Genomic DNA, 22,055 nt, shown 5'->3' on the forward strand with positions numbered 1-22,055 from the left:
TATATTTATAGTATTTGCTAATTTTTATCTTAATCTTGTACATTTATATAGCATATAGCATTTAGCATTTTACAAAGTCTTTTTGTATATACATTTTCTCATGAAGATATTAATATCCCTTTTATATAGATGAGAAAACACCTTTGAAAGAGGACAGATGACTTAAGTTCATACCAGCCTAATGACTAAACTGATATAAAATTTAAATCCTAAAATTTCCGGTCTATTTTTTATTCTGCCATAACACAGATGTTAACTTTTGTGTTTTAATGTTAATTGTTTTTATCAAAGAATGTAAATTCATGATTTTGTTTTGTTTCTTTAAAAATGTGATTCAGCACGATCTCACCTTTCCACTGATAGATTCAGATTCTCAGAACCAGATTAGAAAACGCATCGTACTTGAAAAATTGAGTAAAGTGTAAGTATGTAATTGTTATTCTACTTACAATATTTTTAAATCAACTTTGTATTTGTGGTTTTATCATTGAATTTTGGGCAGTGAAGAATAATGTGAAAAGTATACATCCATTTCCTCACCTGAGAAATTTAGATTGTTAAGATATCCTGCCAAGGAAATGCTGAAATTAAGTTTGTATACCAGAAGCACATAGTAATGAGGAAGGTTGAGATAATGAAATAGAAACCAAACTACCTCACTTTAATTTAATAATCCAATGAAGTCAGGGGAAAAATATAAGAGCTAGACCCATTTAAATACTGATTTGTGGTAAATGTGTCATCAGTTTCATGTATGAATAAGACTTTCTCAAGTTAATGGTCTGTTAACTCCCTCTGCATACATATTCACAGGACAATTTCACACTCATCAACTTGAGATTTTGTTCAACTCAACTTTACACTTTAGTTTTAAGCTTCCCATGGTGGAAATTACTGTTTCTGTAATTAACCCAGTCATAAATGACATTTATAAAATTGAAATCTTGGTTTCTCTTTCAAAAGGAGCATAAAAATTTTTTTGTCAGAGATATAAAAGCTATTTTGAACTTTTCAACCTGTATTTTCATTCTTTAGCAGAAAAAATGGGAAAGTACAGTCATTGCTTACAGTACTGTCCACGTGGAGAAGTCTTAATTATGTAGTTCAAAAATAACAAATGCATATTTTTGGAAGCCATATTTTGAGCAATTTTCTCTAATTTTTCCATTTTAAATAAATCTTTAAAGTAATATTTATTATCTTTTATCGCTTCTCAGCCTTTTGGCCAAGATCAAGTGTAATAAAGTACTAATTATTATCTTTTATATGTTAGGCTCTTCATATATGATAAATCTGTTGTTAATTTTACCTTTTATATGTTCCTCATACTCATATGTTTGTTTCTGCTAAATATTGGGTTAGAAAACAACTGTAAAAGTCACTAATTCATAGAAAAAGAAGGTATGCTTTAGTTACATAATTTTTAAAGTTGGGATGGATAATCTATGCTGGTATATAATCAGTGCATAGGGATCTATCTGAAAATAATTTTCTAAAATTTTTAGCTAATGAAAGTAGCCAATTTTAAATTTAAGACCACATAGACATGTCATTGAAAGAATTGTTTCTTCTGGATTTGGGCTGCAACAAAAGATACCAAAAGGATCCTGCTAGAAGACCAAATTATTGATATTAGCACAAAAATTAAATTTGAGAAGAGGTGGAATAACTTAAACAAAAAGAAGCACATTGAACACTGAAAACAAAATAATTATAATGACATAGGAATTTTTTTGTTGTTGGTTGGTTGGTTGTTTATAAATGCAGTTGAGCTTTTCTCATTATAAAAGTAAGACTTTTTTGGTTTCTGATCAGAATAAACCAATTACAAAAGGGCATTTTTTTTAATAAAGAAAATGAAACGTACTGGGTAATAGATATGAAGTATTATTAATTTGGAATTCTGCATTTGAATAATAAGGAATTATAATTTTATTGGGATTGTATAAAAATGCCTTCATATTTAGAGATAGCTAAGGAAATAGTTTAAGTGACATGATGTCACAGATTTACTTTATTACAGCAAGAAAAAATAAGGGAAAATAATGAAGTGTATATAACAATATTTGGAGGTTGAATCTGAGAACATATATATATATATATATGGGTTATTATTGGAACATATTTGAAACTTTCATAATAAGTTTTAAAAAGAAAAGCAATACATCTTACTGCAGAAGATTTAAATGTTACAAAATGGTATAAAGAAGGAAGTGACAGTCACCTATAATCCCACTACTCAACAATAACTAGATTTAATATTTTGATGTTTATCCTTGACACATATGCTGATTAATGTATATATGTGAATATATCAGGTCTACTGGAAAGTTTGTCCGTTTCTATCACAACAAGTTTCGACACGTAAGCACATGTTTATCTGGCGCAAGCGTGCCTATTTTTATCACTTAATGTATACATACTGACGTAGCAAATTAACTAAAACAAAGTTGATTCACGTTAGTCTTATGTGTGAAGCCATACTGTACCCATGGCTACTGATAAAGTTCATTTACACCACTGTATTTGATACGAATTTCAACAAGGAAGAAATGCTACAGAAGCATGTAGAAATTTATTGAAAGTGTTTGGTGAAGGTACAGTTTCTGATAGGACATGCAAAAGATGGTTTGAAAAATTTGAAACAGGTGATTTTGACCTTTCTGATAAGCCACGTTCTGGGCGACCACCTTTGATCAATGACGATGTTGTTAAGACCATGTTGGAGCAAGATCCTTTTCTGACAACATCGGAGATTGCAGAAAGGCTTAATTCAGCTCAGCAAACCATTTCGGACCATATTCGGAAGATAGGATTGGTGTGGAAATATTCAAGATGGGTGCCACATGAATTAAGTCAGAAGAATTTGGATGATCAAGTCGTTATATGCACATCTCTGCTTGCTTGCAACAAAATCGAGCCCTTCTTGAACCGGATGATAACTGGGGATGAAAAGTGGATTACCTACAAAAACATCGTAAGGAAAAGGGCATATTGTGAACCCGGAAAACCTAGCCCTTCCACCTCTAAACCAAATTTGACTCTAAGAGAATGTTGTGTATATGGTGGGACATTCGAGGACCAATACATTATGAGCTTTTAAAACCGAACAAAAAGTTTAATTCGGAGAAGTATTGTCAGCAACTGGATAATTTAAAGACAGCAGTCCAAGAAAAGAGGCCAGCAATGTTCAATAGGAAGAACATCATACTGCATCATGATAATGCCAGGTCACATGCTGCTTTGGGGACTCGTCAAAAAATTGCAGAACTAGGCTGGGAAATTCTGTCACATCCACCATATTCCTCGGACTTAGCACCCTCCGACTATCACTTGTTTTTGTCCTTACAAAGTTTTTTGAAGGGTAAAAAATTCAAAAATGAAGATATCAAACAAGCACTGGTTCAATTTTTTACATCAAAAGATAAAATATTTTTCAAAAATGGGATATACAAATTACCCTCATGCTGGCAAGAAATCATTAATAATGGTAATTACATTATTTAATAAAGTTTATTGACTGTAAGAAAAATTTGTATTTTTATTCCAAAAACGGACAGAACTTTCTGGTAGACCATATATATATAATTCCTTTTTGGTTCCTTATGTTATAGTATAAACCTGTAAGAAATGAAACATTTGATATCATATCTACTATGTATTATATACAATAGCATTATATTTGTTTTTATAAAAATGGGACAATAATCCATATGCATTTTTCAGTTAACATGAATATCTTTCCATATTAATAAAATAGATTCACATTATCATTTTAAAGGTTCTGTTATATTCCATTATGTCAGTGGTTCTCAACCTGTGGGTCGCGACCCCGGCAGGGTCGCCTAAAGCCATCGGAAAATACATAATGCATATCAGGTATTTACATTTCGAATCATAACTGTAGCAAAATTACAGTTATGAAGTAGCCACCAAAATTATTTTTTGGTTTGGGGTCACAGCAACATGAGGAACTGTATTGTGGGGTCACGGCATTAGAAAGGTTGAGAACCACTGCATTATATGGATATATCATAACACTGGGGAACAATTTTTTTTTCATTTTCTGTTGCATGAGGTTTTAGAACTGTTTCTATATATTTCTGCATCGCTGATTTCATATCTGAAATTTGTTTTTTGGTGCACGCTCTAGTTTTTATGCAATTTTAATTTCTTGTTAAAGTTAATGGCATGCATTGGTTTTTAAATTGGAGTTAAAGGGCAACGACTCTTGGATTGAACATAACCACAAGGCAATTAATGTTTTACAAATATCACTTTTACATAGTTGTAGTTGTTTTTAAATGTAAAAAATTATCTGTTAAAAACACCGTCTTGTTTTGTTTTAAGATTGAATCATGGCTTCTTCGAGTAGGCGAAAATGTAAGAATAGTCCTGACACCTTCTGTTATATATGTGGCTGTTACAAACTTCAATGTCAAAGGCACAATATTTCATCATTTGTGACACGTGCATATATTGCCTATTTTCAAGTTCCCCTTGGCGATCAAGACAAGAATTGGGCTCTCATATTGTGTGTCATAATTGTGAGGAAATGCTTCATGACTGGACAGAAGGAAAACGCAAAGGAATGCCATTTGGTATTTCCATGGTTTGGTGTGAACCTAAGGACCACAGCAGTGACTGTTATTTCTGTCTGATCCATACAAAGGGCATCGGCAAGAAAAAGTGGCATATGATCGCATATCCTAATATTCCTTCAGCAATACAACCTATCTCACATTCTTAGACACCCCTGGTTCCAGTTTTCAATGGTTTTATTTCTTCTAAGGACGAAGAAAGTGAACATGGTGATCAAGTGTATTTTGATAAGATGCATGAGGAAATGGTTGTAGAATTCAAAGGGTCTTCTTCTGATGCTAAGCAGTCATTAACCCCTCAGCAGTTTAGCCAACCTGAATTGAATGACTTAGTAAGAGATTTGGGCCTATCAAAGAAAGCAGCTGAGTTATTAGCCTCCATACTTCAAGAAAAGAATGTACTTCACCGGTCAGCTAAAGTATCCCATTTCAGGAAGCATGAACAAATTTTTGTGGACTTTTTTTTCCAAAGACAAACATTTTGTTTATTGTCATATCAGTTGTCTTCTCGGCCAGCTAGGTGTTACCACTTACAGTCCAACAGAATGGCAGCTATTTCTTGACAGCTCAAAACGAAGTCTGAAATGTATTCTCCTACACAACGGTTATGTTTATGCAGCGGTTCCAATTGGTTATTCAACTCATCTGCAAGAAGATTATAATGACATAAAAATTGTCCTTGACTTTCTGAAGTATGAAGAACATAACTGGATCATTTGTGTGGATCTTAAAATGGTAAATTTCCTGCTAGGACAACAGAGGTTTCACGAAGTATTCTTGCTTTCTGTGTTTGTGGGACAGCCAAGCTTGGGAGAAACACCGGACACAGAAGGAGTGGCCAAAACCTGAAGCTCTGGAAGTAGGGATGAAAATATTGTGAATGAATCTGTAGTTAATCGAGACAGGATCATTTTCCCCCCACTTCACATCAAACTTGGCTTAATGAAGCAGCTTGTTCAGGCTTTGAATAGGGAAAGTGAATGCTTTCAACATATTATTTTTGCTTTTCCTGCCTTGTCTTTTAAGAAGATAAAAGCAGGTGTATTCGATGGACCTCAAATTCAAACCCTCATACGTGACGAAGAATTTGCCAGGAAGATGAATAAGGAGGAGAAAGCAGCATGACTTCCTTGGCAACAAAAAAGCAGAAAACTATGAACTTTTTTTTTTTTTTTTTTGTATTTTTCTGAAGCTAGAAACCGGGAGAGACAGTCAGACAGACTCCCGCATGCGCCCAACCGGGATCCACCCGGCACGCCCACCAGGGGGCGACGCTCTGCCCACCAGGGGGCGATGCTCTGCCCCTGCGGGGCGTCACTCTGCCACAACCAGAGCCACTCTAGCGCCTGGGCCATCTTTGCTCCAATGGAGCCTCAGCTTCGAGAGGGGAAGAGAGAGACAGAGAGGAAGGAGAGGGGGAGGGGTGAAGAAGCAAATGGGCGCTTCTCCTGTGTGCCCTGGCCGGGAATCAAACCCAGGACTTCTACACGCCAGGCCGACGCTCTACCACTGAGCCAACCGGCCAGGGGCAACTATGAACTTTTGGTTCAAAGGATGCTGTTGGCTTTCTGCGACATTGGATGTAACATGAGCATTAAGATTCACTTGCTGAACAGTCACCTTGATAAGTTTCCCGAAAATCTTGGATCTATTAGTGATGAGCAGACTACTGCTGGAGCATCAAACGAGATTGTCCTCATCAAGTACACAAATGCAAGAGCTATAAACGCAAATTTTTGCCTGAATAGAGTTTAAATAAGTTTTGCGCAAATTTTATGATTAAAATAAGTGTTTTAATGTGTTCTATTTTGAAATTGTAGAGAAATTCTGATGCAATCATATCTTTTAGTGTATTAGTGTATTTACTGCATTATATAAATTGTTATATTTTCACAAAGATGATACCCAAGAAGACATTCTACTTCATTATGTTAAACTAAATGTTGAAAATTTTACAATAAGATGAAAACCTAAAATCTTGAATTGCAAAAAAAACCTGTAGCTTACAGAGAAAAACTAATGTCAGATTTGAGATCAGCGCACTCAAATTAGGTAAGAACAAGTGTTTTTGTGGATGCAACAAAAATTTTGTTCCCCAGTGATAATTTGACCAATCGCATATTGATGAACATGTCTCCATTTTTTTACTACTAAAAATATTCCTGCAGTAAGTCTTTTTTATGTTTATCTGATGACTTCTATAGAGTAATTTTTTTGAAGAAAAAATTTTTTGAAGATAAATGTTAATATATATATTATCTACTTGCTCTTCAGAAATATACCAGTTTTTACTCCCACCATAAGGATTTAATAATGAGAGATATGCCACATTCCCAAATTTGACCATTTGAGGGACAGTTCCCCTGGCCTTATGTTCTTTCTATTGGGGCTAATATTTGAAAGTAAAGAGGTAAAAAACAAAACAAAACAAAAAAAAAACTGGAGACAAGAATATAGATAGCAGCCAAAATAATTTTATGTTTCAGTGCCTCACACTGTAGCATAAACTACAATACACAGTGGAGTGTGGGGTTGATATGAAGTATTTCCTTATGACTTCTCACCACTCACAACCTAGCTTATTTAACTGCCTCCACCTGAGTGCCATTATTATCTATGGAACATCCAGATTTAGGCAAGACCCCGCCCCCTAAAAAATGTGTCGATATAATTAAATTATATTTTAAAAGAAATGTAATTTTATTTTCAGATTGCCTGGACTTTTGGGGCCTCTTCAGATTACATTAGGAGATATTTACACACAACTTAAAAATCTTGTTCGAACTTTCAGGTTGGTGTTATTATTATGATTTTCTTTCTCAGTTAGTTTAACTTGAATGTGATTGCTTTGTAGAATTCATAGGTAGACAAAGGCATGAAGAATGAAAGTGACTTACCTATAGTGCCTTAGATCTAAATACAGTGTTTATTTTCTCCACTACAAAACAGTATTACTTCTGTCTTTCATAAAGTGCCATTCTTTATTTACTCAGACTTTGATATATTTAGCTTTGGGTAGTTTATTTATACAATAGCCGAAAACTATAAAGGAAATGATATTAAGACATAAAGGTGATTAGCCAACAACATCTTGGATCTTAGTGAATTACTAAATACATATCAGATGACAAGCATCTTGCTAGGCACCATGGACAGTGAAAAAGAAGCATCATGCAATATTAAATTACCGCCCTCAAGGAAGCACTCTCCAGTGAGAAGATAAGGTCAGCACAGTGAACAGTACAAAACAGTGGATAATGTAATATTGTGTGGAACAGAGTTAAAGTGATAAGTACAAAGAAAGGAAGAATAGAGAATATTGTGAAGCAGAGCAATTGGGATTTTTCTAAAACTATCAAGGTAAAAATATTCAACCCGGCTAAGACTAGATTCCCTACCAAGAAGCATAGGGGTAGGCCTTCAAATACTGATTAGTAGAGGTATACCAAATATACATTTTTTTCAAATGCCAATGACCATATATTAAGGTGAATATTTGCCTGTAATTAAAGCCAGATAACACTAACATAGAATGAACTTAAAAAGTAAAAGAATCATTTCATCCAAAAAATTAATTATCATTATGGTTTATAGTTGTCAACAGTAGTAGTAAAATTTTAAAAGTTTAAGATTATAGCCTGACCAGGCGGTGGCACAGTGGATAGAGCATTGGACTGGGATGTGAAGGACCCAGGTTTGAAACCCTGAAGTCACTGGCTTGTGCACAGGCTCATCCGGTTTGAGTGTGGTCTCACCAGCTTGAGTGCAGGGTCGCTGGCTTGAGCATGGGATCATAGACATGATACCATGGTTGCTGGCTTGAGCCCAAAGATAGCTGCCTTGAAGTCCAAGGTCGTTGGCTTGAACAAGGGGTCACTCGCTCTGCTGCAGCCCCCCCACACATACACCAGTCAAGGCACATATAAGAAAGTAATCAATGAACAACAAAGTTGCTGCAACTAAGGGGCTGCAACGAAGGATTGATGCTTCTCATCTCTCCCCCTTCCTATCTGTCTGTCCCTATCTGTCCCTTTCTCTGACTCTCTCTGTCTCTGTAAAAAAAAAGAAAATGTAAGATTATTGTACAGGAACAATTTCTTGGTACTGTGAGCTGTTAGATTTATGTTGTAATTATCATACTTTATATCAGAAATACTAAGTAGACATTAACTTTCAACTAGCATATTTGATAACATCACTAACCTTTTTGTGTGCCTCAAAGTAGTTCAGGAAAACATTTTTCAATGTTTTTACTAGAAAACATTTTTCAATGTTTTACCTGTTTTCAAAGGTATTTACTAGAAGCAACTAGGATTCATAGTTTAGGCAAATCTCAAACATTCTTCATCTGCAGATACTGAAAAGGATCATGTTTAACATTTTGTGTTTTAAATGTTTAGCCTTTTTAGACTCAAGACAATAGGAGTTGTCTTAGATATTCTTAGAGTCTTAATTGTGAAGTTTGACTAAACAAAACATGTTTGGGTTACTTCAGTTTTCTGTAGTTTTGTCTTAACCTTTTTTTTTTTTTTTAATTTTTCTGAAGCTAGAAACGGGGAGAGACAGACAGACTCCCGCATGCGCCCGACCGGGATCCACCCGGCACGCCCACCAGGGGGCGATGCTCTGCCCCTCTGGGGTGTTGCTCTGTTGCAACCAGAGCCACTCCTAGCGCCTGGGGCAGAGGCCGAGGAGCCATCCCCAGCGCCCAGGCCATCTTTGCTCCAGTGGAGCCTCGGCTGGGGGAGGGGTGGAGAAGCAGATGGGCGCTTCTCCTGTGTGCCCTGGCCAGGAATCGAACCCGGGACTTCTGCACGCCAGGCCGACGCTCTACCACTGAGCCAACCTGCCAGGGCCGTCTTAACATTTTTTATTACTTTGATTAGAGATTATATTTGGATTATTGCATATCTATTGTTTATGTAATTTGTATATATTTTTTAACGTGATATTTTGAGGGGGCATTGTTTTTAATTCATCACAAGATGTGAAGAATTCCCCAATAGGACATTTTCTTGAAAATTTTATGGCTTACATGGAATACAATTTTTTTTTTTTTTTTTAACAGAGACAGAGAGAGAGTCAGAGAGAGGGATAGATAGGGACAGACAGGAATGGAGAAGCATCAATCATCAGTTTTTCGTTGCGACACCTTAGTTGTTCATTGATTGCTTTCTTATATGTGCCTTGACCGTGGACCTTCAGCAGACCAAGTAACCCCTTGCTCGAGCCAGCGACCTTGGGTCCAAGCTGGTGAGCTTTGCTCAAACCAGATGAGCCCGCGCTCAACCTGGCAACCTCGGGGTCTCGAACCTGGGTCCTCCGCATCCCAGTCCGATGCTCTACCCACTGCGCCACCGCCTGGTCAGGTGGAATACAACTCTTAAATGTTATTTTCTTTAATATAAATGCTAGTACATAATGCAGTTCTACAAAGATTGAATTATGACAAAATCATTATTATTCCTTTACATTATTTGAATTTTTATAAATATTTTTCTAAGATACAATGTTCTTGAGACAGTAATCTATTAAATCTACTGGTAGTATTAACAATCTATTTCCTAAATAATCAAAAATGTTTATACATAAAAATTAACAGTTTTCATAAACATTATTAATTACTGCAGCATTTTATTCTGCTTTTGACTCATAAAACGGATTACATAAGGATATTTTCACTTCATTTCATCTAGAATGTTTATATCTGAAAGTGAATGTTCAGGCAGTTACCATAAATTTGAATGACATCATTGTTTTCATTACTGAGATTGTTACACTCATTGGATATCATGGAAGCTATGCAATCACAAGATCATTGATCACATACAAGTTTAGAACTGCTTGATAACATTATACAGAGTGAAATAAGTAAATCAGAAAAAACTAAGAACTGCATGATTCCATATATAGGTGGGACATAAAAACGAGACTAAGAGACATGGACAAGGGTGTGGTGGTTGGGGGGGGAGGAGAGGGAGGGAGAGGGGGAGGAGAGGGGCACAAAGAAAACCAGATAGAAGGTGACAGAGGACAATTTGACTTTGGGTGGCGAGTATGCAACATAATTAAATGACAAGATAACCTGGAGATGTTTTCTTTGAACATATGTACCCTGATTTATTAATGTCACCCCATTAAAATTAATAAAAATTAAAAAAGAACTGCCACAGGTGATGCTCAAATTGGCCTATGTCTTCTTTTGAAGACTTAACTAACTGCTCTCAAAAGAGAGTTTGGACCAAATACCAAGACCAAAGTAGAACTCCTGTGTTTTTCTATTGGTGATGAAGAGAGAGAGACTTGTTTTTTAGGTGCTTTCTCATACCTGTCAGAACCCTACATCCAAAAGTGGGGTGGAAATGTATTTTTCAACTGTCTCCACTGATGATAAGGTTTGAATAAATATACACAGTGTAGAAGCACTGAAGTTTAGGGTTTGTTCAGAATTTTTCAGAAAATGAATATCATATTAACAGAAAGGTTAGCTGAAGGAAGATGAAAACCAGGTGCCCTGTTTCATTGATTTGTAAAGGACTTCCCCTACAGTTTCTTGAAGATAGTGTTTATTTAATCATCATTCTGAGCAAAATGGTAAAGTCATTAAAGACATATCAGAAGAGATACTAGAATAAGACCTTTGATCTTGTACTACAAACACAAATTTTGTAATTAATTTTTTATTCCACTCACTTAGAATATATTAACAAGTAATTTAATTTACTTTAACTATGTTTTCTTGAGCTATTTTTCTATAGAGCTAATTGGATAGCCTGTAGGTTTAAACTATTTGAAGTTCTCAGAACTTACTAGAAACCCATTGGGGGAAAAATGTTAGGCTACAATTGCATGATTGCCTCATTATTTCATATGTTCTAGGAATTTCAGTATTTCAGGTTAGAAATGACTGTCCAGGATGTTATTTTTGGTCTTCTGTTAATAATGTTTGGTCCATGTCAGTATATGTCATTACAGTGCTCACTGTGTATCAGGTTGTCCTTGGCACTTCACATATATTATCTCATTTAATATCCAGAAAAATAGTGATGTTATCCCATTTTACAGATGAGGGATGTGAGAGAAATCTCAAGTCACACACTAATTATTTTATCATCTTTTTCTGTCATTCTTATTATTGTAACTTCTTTCCAGTTACTTTCTGAAATATTTGCATTAAATTAAAATAAAGCCTAATTTGTCCCTGGCCAGCTGGCTCAGTGGATAGAGCATTGACCCAGCATGTTGATGTTCTGGTTTTGATCCCTTGTCAGGGCACACATGAAAAACGACCATCTGCTTCTCCTCTCCTCCCTCTCCCCCATCTCTCTTCTCCTTTTGCAGCCAGTGGCTTGATTGGTTTGAGCATCATCAGCTCTAGCTGCTAAGGATATATCTCTGTTGATTTGATCCTGGTCAGGGCACATGCGGGAGGAACCTCTCTCTCTCTTTCTCTCTCTCTCTCTCTCTCTCCCCCCCACACACCTCTCACTTTAAAATAAAATAAAAGAAAGCCTAACTGAAATGGTGTGATGTCTGAGATTTGATTCAAAATTATCCAGATTAGGGGATGTTGAATATGAGGTAATATATTGTAGATAAAACATGATTGGCCAGGAATTGAAATTATCAAAGTAGTGATGAGTATATGGTCATACATTTTATATTCTTTTATATGTTTTTAATTTAATAAAAAGTTTGGGGGAAATAAGACCCAAAGCAATATTTTGATGTAGGGGATGTTATAGAAACCTTGTTAATTTATTTTTCAAATCTCTACCTTTTAGCACCCGCAGGTCAAAATCTATAGCTTTTATAACAATGGCTGAATTGGCTTTGCTGTTTTTTAGAAAAATATTGAGTACAGAATGACCTCTGGTAAGATAACTCACTTGGAGTCTTCAGATTCTGGCAGGATGACTTCAGCAAGTATGTGACTATTTGCAGGCTATGGCTTGTAAGTAAAGTCTGAAAAAATGGCATATTGATGACAGTGACGAAAAGCTTTTCAGTCAATACTGGCAGTGGGAAAAGGTTGACATAAATAACCATATCCGCCTGACCTGTGGTGGCACAGTGGATAAAGTGTCGACCTGGAAATGCTGAGGTCACCGGTTCAAAACCCTGGGCTTGCCTGGTCAAGGTACATATGGGAGTTGATGCTTCTGCTCCTCCCCCCTTCTCTCTCTCTCTCTCCCTCTCTCTCTCCTTTCTAAAATGAATAAATAAAATTTAAAAAAAAACAAAACAACAAAAAAAAAATAACCATATCCTTCTCTTTGAAATGATAATCAATAATAGAAACTTGTAGAACAGTGATTCTCAAGCTAGTTGTGCATCAGAAATACCTGGGGATCTTTTAACAACTACAGATGCCTGACTCCACCCCTGCAGACTGAGTTTCATTTAGTTGGGGTTGGGCTCAGACATTAGTATTTTTTTTAAAGCCCCCCAGGTGATTCTTATGTGCGCCAGAGTTGAAAGCCTGTTAGAACTTAACATCAAGCAGCTTCTTCAGCTCTTTGAGGAATCTTTCCCCAGTGACTAGGGCTGTCCTTTCCACTGAATTACATCACAGCCATTTATCCGGAATGTTACATTGATTTACCTGTCATAGTGGTTCCATCAGAAGTTGCTAGGTTTTATTCACTGTCCTCAGTGTTGACTCAAGATACTTTTTCAAATCTAATTTGAATTAAAATTATATTTTGACACAAAAGTTCTTTTTATCAGTGGTAAATCAAACCTTTTCCCTATATTAAATTTCAAATTATATTTTGAAACTTTTTCAATGCTTTCTATCAAATATTTTATTTTCATTTTTGATTTATCACTCAGACATCAATAGTAAATATACTCAGCATCTCTGCTTGAAATTATTTTGACTCAGCAAAAGGAAAAATATGAGAGCAAGTAAAGTTTGCTTGTCTACCACTAGAAGTATTTGAAGTGAAAGCGAAGACTTGTCACACTTTCCTAAGAGCCTGAAACGATGGTTTAAACAGAGCAGGCATACAGTGCATATTTGCTATATGCGTAAGGAAGTTCATGAAATCTTAAATTTGTCTTAACTTTGGAGGATTTGAATATAATAGAAAAGGAAATTTCTATTTAATTGTATTTGCCAGTTTTTCCTTTCATGCTTATTGGCCTTTTTTGGTTTTGTGTTAGATTCAGTTTTGCTACAAACAAAGCAGTGAACAAAACACAAAAATTCCTTGTCTTATGGAACTAGTGTAATAAACAGGATATGTAAATTTTTAAAAACAAAATATATTATTGGGATGTGTTGATATGCAGAGACAAGAAGACTTTTTGGACGCTGTTTTTGAAATCTATGCAAGAAATGTGGATCAAAGTAAAAGCTGTGGTGGTAATAAGAAGTAATCTGGGCCCTGGCCGGTTGGCTCAGCAGTAGAGCGTCGGCCTGGCGTGCGGGGGACCCGGGTTCAATTCCCGGCCAGGGCACATAGGAGAAGCGCCCATTTGCTTCTCCACCCCCCCCCCTTCCTCTCTGTCTCTCTCTTCCCCTCCCGCAGCCGAGGCTCCATTGGAGCAAGGATGGCCCGGGCACTGGGGATGGCTTCTTGGCCCCTGCCCCAGGCGCTAGAGTGGCTCTGGTCGCGGCAGAGCGACGCCACCCCTGAGGGGCAGAGCATCACCCCCTGGTGGGCAGAGCATCGCCCCTGGTGGGCGTGCCGGGTGGATCCCGGTCGGGCGCATGCGGGAGTCCGTCTGACTATCTCTCCCTGTTTCCAGCTTCAGAAAAATACAAAAAAAAAAAAGAAGTAATCTGATTCTTTTTTTTTTTAATAAATTTTTATTTTAATGGGGTGACATCAATAAATCAGGGTACATATATTCAAAGAAAACATTTCCAGGTTATCTTGTCATTTAGTTCTGTTGCATACCCATCACCCAAAGAGAGATCGTCCTCCATCACCCTCTATCCAGTTTTCTTTGTACCCTTCCCCCTCTCCCCCCTTCCCTCCCCCCATCCCCCATCACCACCACACTCCTGTCCATGTCTCTTAGTCTCGCTTTTATGTCCCACCAATGTATGGACTCCTGCAGTTCTTGTTTTTTTTCTGATTCGCTTATTTCACTCCGCATAATGTTATCAAGGTTCCACCATTCTGCTGTAAGTGATCCGATGTCGTCATTTCTTCTAGCTGAATAGTATACCATGGTGTATATGTGCCCTATCTTTTTTATCCAGTCTTCTTTTTTTTTTTTACAGTGATTAAAAGCCTTTAAGCAAAAACTCTTGGCCAATACAGCAAGAATCCATAAAAGAGTAGTGTCCTTAACATGTTCACCAAGTCCAAATTGGCCCCATCACCATGCCAAATCCCTGAAAAATGCAACCCAACCACAGTTCAGTCTGTTAGGAGCTGTCACAGGAAAAGTCCGCATGGCACTGGAATTGTTGTCACCATTCTATACTTTGCAGCTCATGTCCAAGTCCCAGTGACTGCTGCTTCTAGCTGGTAATGATTCAGGTAGACTGGAAAAGCCATTTGCAGCATGCGTGGATATGGAGCTTCTCTTCTCCTCTGCCTGGAGAGTTGAGACCAGGTTGCTTTTCCCTGGAGCTCTGCGACTGTGACATGGTAAAGAGGGGATACACTAAGCTGGGTGGCAAAGGTAAATTCATAATACAAGTTGGGAAAAGGGGGAAAGAGAGCTCTAAATTAGGAGTAGGTCCCAGCCTGAAACATGAGTGGGACATTGAGGTAGGAGGGATAAAGGAAACACTATATATTAAGCAAAGCAGCACAAAATAGGACTATCAACACCCACAACAGAGATCTTTGAAGGAAGAATAAAAAACCTGACTATTCAGGCAAAACATAGTTAAGTGGCCCTTGTGCAAATGAGATCAGTTTACCTGCTTCTTGGAAGAAATACCCTAGGCTCGTCCACAGTGTCATAGATGGGGCCAACGGCCCTGGGCACCTTCAGCCTTCAGTGGCAAACCCCAGCTTTCTGGGCAAGGTTAGGTCATAGGTGGCTGGAGCAGGGCTGGAAGAGACTGAACCCTCCCTTAGAGGAGCAAGGGGGAAGCCCACCTTCCAGTGTCCCTGTTTCCTCACAGCAGAGGCATGTAAGCCTGGCAGGCTTTAGCTCAATGACCTTCCTTTCCACTATTGAAGCAGGACCCAGATGGCATCCTATGAGACCCCTTTGGGGAGTTGGAGCCTTTAAGGGTGTATCCTAAAGGCTGGTAGTTCCCCTGATCTCTATTGGGCTTTTTCTGCCTCTAGGTATCTTAAAAGCCATGCTCAAAAGATCTCGCTGAGGGGTTTGAGGATCCCCATCCGCCTATATAAATCTTTTCCATATATCTGGAGCTATTTGGAAAAAGACAAAACAGTGTTATTAGCTGGATCTAATAAAGAAGGTAGTAGTTTGCAGGCGAAAAAGATGTGGTGTCTCCTGTTCATCAGCCTTCAAAAGAAATGTAAAAAAAAAATTTTTTTTAAGTAAAAAGCATGATATGGTAGACCCGTAGGAGTCATTGGCCTGGTGTGCAGGATTCCCGGGTTCGATTCCTGGCCAGAGCACACAGGAGAAGCGCCCATCTACTTCTCCACCCCTCGCCCTCTCCCTCCTCTCCGTCTCTCACCTCAATCTGATTCTTTATTGAAGTTAGAACTATCAGGACTTGTTTAACCATAAGATTTTTGACTTGAGCAAGAGGATTCTGAAAGTATTGGGTTCCTATTTACTGAGGTAGAGCTATCTTCAGGAGAACTGGTTTTGGGAGGGGGTGAGGGGCTCAGTTTTGACTGTATTGTTTAGAAAAGCCTGTTTTACATCCAAGTGGAAATGTTAAGCAGACCATTAGATATAGGAGTCTGGAATCAGGGAAGAGGTCCAGGCTAAAAACAACAAATTTGAGAATTGTTAGCACATAGTTATCTAATAATTAAGGCCGTGAGATTGGGTGACATCAAGGGAATGAGCATATATTGAGGAGATGAGAGAACTGGGGCAATCCAAAATTAAAAGGTGTAGGCCTGGCTGGTTGTCTCAGTGGTAGAGTGTTGGCCCAGCATGTGATGTCCCAGGTTTGATTCCTGGTCAGGGCACACAGGTGAAGCAACCATCTGCTTCTCCACTCTTCCTCCTCTCTGTCTCTCTCTTCCCCTCCCGCAGCCATGGCTCCATTGGAGCAAGTTGGCCAGGTGCTGAGGATGGCACCATGGCCTTGCCTCAGGTGCTAAAATGGCTCCAGTTGCAATGGAACAATGACCCCAGATGGGCAGAGCATTGCCCCCTGGTGGTTTGGCGGGTGGATCCTGGAAGGCACATGCGGGAGTCTGTCTCTGCCTCCTCGCTTCTCACTTAGGAAAAATACAAAAAAAAAAAGGTGTACGAAGGAATGCCAATGTGAGGGAGAAAATCAGGCAGGTGGAAACTACGTGAAAAAAGTATTCCAATAAGTGGGTTATCAACTGTTTCAAATGCTGCTGATAGATGAAGGTGAGCACTGAGAGATGTCCATTGAACTGGGCAGCATGGGCACCTTTTCTACATTTAATCCTCTCAGGAGCCCTGTGAGGTAGGCAGCACTGTTGTTCCTGTTTTACTAAATTAAAAAATGTTTTACAGCTATTGTGCCAAAGGTAAAACACTCCTAAGTGACAGGTCTGAGTACTGAATCCATGTCTGTCTCTGTCAACCTTTTTAACCACTGTACTTCCTTTTTGTATCATCTAGAATTTTTAAAATTTTGTAAAACAGCCCTGGCCGGTTGGCTCAGCGGTAGAGCATCGGCCTGGCATGCAGGAGTCCCGGGTTCGATTCCCGGCCAGGGCACACAGGAGAAGCACCCACCTGCTTCTGCTTCTCCACCCCCCCTCCTTCCTCTCTGTCTCTCTCTTCCCCTCCGCAGCCGAGGCTCCATTGGAGCAAAGGTGGCCCGGGCGCTGGGGATGGCTCTGTGGCCTCTGCCTCAGGCGCTAGAGTGGCTCTGGATGCAACAGAGCGACTCCCCAGAGGGGTAAAACATTGCCCCCTGGTGGGCATGCCCGGTGGATCCTGGTCGGGTGCATGCAGGAGTCTGTCTAACTGCCTCCCCGTTTCCAGCTTTGGAAAAATGAAAAAAAGAAAGAAAAGAAAAAAAGAAAAAAAAAATTGTAAAACATTTAACTGGAAAAAATTAGATTAACAAAGATGCACATTCTCTACACAATTTTTAATATTTTAAAATATTTTATTCAGATGTGCATTTTTAAATAAAATATAGGTTAATTCATTTGTTTAGAAAAAAAATAATTGAATGCTGACTGTGAGGCACTTGTTCTGGTTACTTGGAATGAGTAGGTGAAAAACATAAGGATTCCTGCCCTCAGGGAAAACATAATAAACAATCATTGTGTGTTAAAATATAAGGTTAGTGGGGGGGAAAAAAGATGGTAAGTGGTACAAGGGAAAAAGAAAATATATAGCAGGTAAGGAAGTCAGAAACTTGGGGCTGGCGGTAGAAAGTTTTTACTTTTCAATAGGGTGGTCCAGATAGGGCTTAATGCAAAGGAAACTTATCTGGAGAACGGTAGTTTCTGGCAGATGGAATAGGCAATGCAAGGTTCCCTTTGTTCCCTTTCCCAATCCATTCTTTCCTCCCCAGAAGCAATTGATAGTGTGAATTTGATGTGTTTCTTTCCAGTCTTTGTTTTTAGACTTTTTACAGCATATATGTGTACATAAATATAACTGAGTTTGTTCTTGATTTATATAAATAATGTGATACTCGCTACCTTTCATTCAAATTATGATGAACAAAATATATGACTAGTTCATTCATTTTTACAGCTATTTAGCATTCCTTAACAGTTGCCACAATGTATTATTTCTTTTTATTACAAGCAGCGTCACCCTATCTTCATACACATTTCCTCATTCATAAGTGAGAGTTTGTTTAGATTTTTGTTTTTAATTAATTTATTTATTTAGAGACAGAGAGGGATAGATAGGGACAGACAGGAACGCAGAGAGATGAGAAGCATCAATCATCAGTTTTTCGTTGTGGCACCTTAGTAGTTCATTGATTGCTTTCTCATATGTGCCTTGACCGCGGGCCTTAAGCAGACCGAGTAACCTGTTGCTCGAGCCAGCGACCTTGGGTCCAAGCTAGTGAACTTTGCTTAAAGCAGATGAGCCCGCACTCAAGCTGGCGACCTCGGGGTCTCGAACTCAGGTCTTCCACATCCCAGTTCGATGCTCTATCCACTGCGCCACCGCCTGGTCAGGCTTGTTTAGGTTTTATATCTATAAATACCTAAGCTACTTATATGCATTTTTAGCTTTATTAGATATTGGCAAGTTGTTCTATTGCTCACATCAACAGTATGTTAAAAGTACTTTTTCTTCAGTCCTGGCCAGGTGGCTCAATGAATAAAGCATCAATCCAGTGCTCTAGATATGGTTTTGATCCTCATCAGGGCACATAGGGGAAGCAGTCAGTGAGTATACAACTTAATGGAACAGCTAAGTGAAATAATGAATTGATGCTTCTCTCCTTCCCCCTCATCCTTCTACCCTCTCTTCCCTTCCTCCCCCCTCCTTCCCTGCCCCCCTTCTCCTCTCTCTTCCTTCTCTCTCTCAAATCAGTGGGAAAAAAATTTTTAAGTACTGTTTCCTTTTGTCTTTACCAATGCTTGATATTGTCAGTATTTTATTTTTGCCAGTGTGATGGAATGAATTATTGTTTTTATGTTAATTTTCCATATAACTAGTGAGATTGAGCTCCTTTTCAGATGTTTACTGGTCATTCAGTGTTCCTTCTCTGTAAATCACCTGCTCGTATCCTTTCCCTATTTACTTACTGGCTGTTTTGATTAAGGACTTTATGTTTTTTTAGAGCAGTTTTAGGTTCATAGCAAAATTGAGATAAAGGTACAAAGCTTCCCCATATTTCTTCTGATTTCACACATACATAGCCTCCCTCATTATCAACATTCCCCATGGGAGTAATATACACTCTTTGCTACATTGATGAACTTACATTGAAAAAATTATTATCGCCTAGAGCAGTGATTTTCAACCTGTTTACACTTGGGAACCAGTGAAAATAGAATTATTTAAGGGACCACTAAGGTAGAAATCACCCTAGCATAAGCAAATTCAGCTAAGATCATTGAATGGGTCTTTAATCATCATACAAACATTAAGGTGGTTAACTCTTTCGCAGACTGGCACAAAATTACTGGCGGTTGAAAAACAGTGAGCTAGAGTCTATAGTTTATATCAGAGTTCACTCTTGGTTTTATGTATTCTATGGGTTTGGACAAATATATAATAACATGTATTCATCATTATAGTATCAGAATTTTCATTGCCCTACATTCTGTTCTACCTACTCATCTACTCATCTATCTTTCTCCTATCCACATACCCACCCCCCACCCCCAGGCAACCACTGATCTTTTTATTATTTTCATAGTTTTACCTTTTCAGGAATGCCATATAGTTGGAATCATACAGATGTAGCCTTTTCAGAGTAGATTCTTTCACTTTAGTAATTTGGATATAAAATACTTCCATGTCTTTTTCTGGCTTGGTAGGTCATTTCTTTTAATAGCTGAATAATAATACTCCCTTGTTTGAATACGGTATACCACAGTTTATTTATGCATTCACCTACTGAAGGACTCTTGTTTGTCTCCAAGTTTTGGCAATTGTGAACAGAGATTCTATAAACATCAATGTGCAGATTTTTGTGTGGCCATAAGATTTTATTTCTTTGAGTAAATACCAAGGAACATGATTGCTGGATTGTATGGTAAGAGTTTGTTTACTTTTGTGAGAAACTGCCAGTCTGTCTTCCAAAGTGGCTGTACCATTTTGCATTCCTCCAGCAATGCATTAAAGTTCCTTTTGCTCCACAGGCTTATCAGCGTTTGGTTTTGTCGATGTCCAGGATATGACCATTCTAATAGTTGTATAGTGATGATACCTTGTTTTAAATTGCATTTCTCAGATGACATATGATATGGAGCATCTTTTCACATGCTCATTTGTTGTTTATCTTCAGTGAGGTGTCTATTAAGATAGTTGGCTTTTTCTTTTTTTTTTTTTTTTTTTTTTTTTTAGGTGAGAGGCAGGGAGATAGGCAGACTCCCATATGTGCCCTGACTAGATCCACCCAGCAACCCCATCACAGGCAGGTGCTAGAGTACCGAGCTATTTTTAGTGCCTGAGTCTGCGCTCCAGTGGAGCTTTCCTCAGTGCCCCAGGCCACACTCAGCCATGCTCAAACCAATCTAGCCACTGGCTACAGGAAGGGAAAAGAGAGAGAAAGGGGAGAGGGAAGGGGAAGAAGCAGATGGTCGCTTCTCCTGTGTGCCCTGATGACTGGGAATCAAATCCATGATGTCCATATGCTGGGCTGATGCTCTATTCGCTGAGCCACCGGCCAGGGCCTTTTTAAATAAGATTTATTGATTTGAGAGAGAGAGAGAACATCAGTTTGTTGTTCCACTTATTTATGCATTCATTGGTTGATTCTGTGCAACCTTGGCATATGGGAACATGCTATAACCAACTGAACTACCTAACCAAGGCTAGCCCATTTTTGAATTTGGCTGTTTGTTTTCCTAATGTTAAATTTTAAGAATTTTTTTATATACATAACAGCTCTTTATCAAATATTACTGGCTTTTTTTCCTTATTGATTTTCTACTTTTTATTTAGAATGATCTTTGTAAATGTGTTCTGATAAACTAAGATTATTACAATGTATTTTGTTGTCATCAACTGCTAAGTGGTAGGGTATACTACTGATTTTTTAAAAGTTAAGCTTTCTTGATAAAGACATAGTCTTAAAATTTATTAAGTGAATGTTCATTTCTGTAAATTATGGATTATGACATCCCTTAATCGTCTACTGCCAACCTAGCACAAGGTAGAAAGCTCCAAAAGGTGAATTAAAATTAAAATCAGCCTGACCTGTGGTGGCGCAGTGGATAAAGCGTCGACCTGGAAATGCTGAGGTCGCCGGTTCAAAACCCTGGGCTTGCCTGGTCAAGGCACATATGGGAGTTGATGCTTCCAGCTCCTCCCCCTTCTGTCTCTCCTCTCTCTCTCTCTCTTTCCCTCTCCTCTGTAAGATGAATAAATAAAATAAAATTAAAATCAGAAGTTGCTTACCTTGTTAGCTTTAATAAAATGTTTGGTTGGGGAAAACATAAAGCATATGATTATAGAGAGGTGTGTACATGTGTGCATTTTAGTAAACCATGCAATTAAATTTTCCATGTTGTTTCTTTATTTCCATTTTGTCTAATAATAGTATTGTTTTAAATATATAAGAGTTGGCCTATAGCACTTACTTTTGGGATAGTTTTTATTAGATACTGAATATCAAGCCACATTATTATGCTATTGACTGTTTCCTATCAAATATAACAAGAATAAAACATATTGAGTGCTCTTTGACACATGATGTTA

At 38.0% G+C, this 22,055-nt stretch overlaps 1 protein-coding gene across 4 annotated transcripts in view; it reads left to right on the plus strand.

Moving 5' to 3' along the window:
• The window catches only part of RPAP2 (RNA polymerase II associated protein 2), a 100,426-nt gene that overhangs the window by 35,640 nt on the left and 42,731 nt on the right, over positions 1-22,055 (plus strand). For all 4 annotated transcript variants that reach the window (XM_066268650.1, XM_066268652.1, XM_066268651.1 and 1 more), the window contains exons 9-10: positions 339-421; positions 7,312-7,392. In XM_066268650.1, coding sequence (XP_066124747.1) covers positions 339-421; positions 7,312-7,392 — 164 coding nt within the window. The remainder of the gene's footprint in view (positions 1-338; positions 422-7,311; positions 7,393-22,055) is intronic.

Source organism: Saccopteryx bilineata, chromosome 3 (genome assembly GCF_036850765.1).
Source record: "Saccopteryx bilineata isolate mSacBil1 chromosome 3, mSacBil1_pri_phased_curated, whole genome shotgun sequence".
Classification (NCBI taxonomy): domain Eukaryota; kingdom Metazoa; phylum Chordata; class Mammalia; order Chiroptera; family Emballonuridae; genus Saccopteryx; species Saccopteryx bilineata.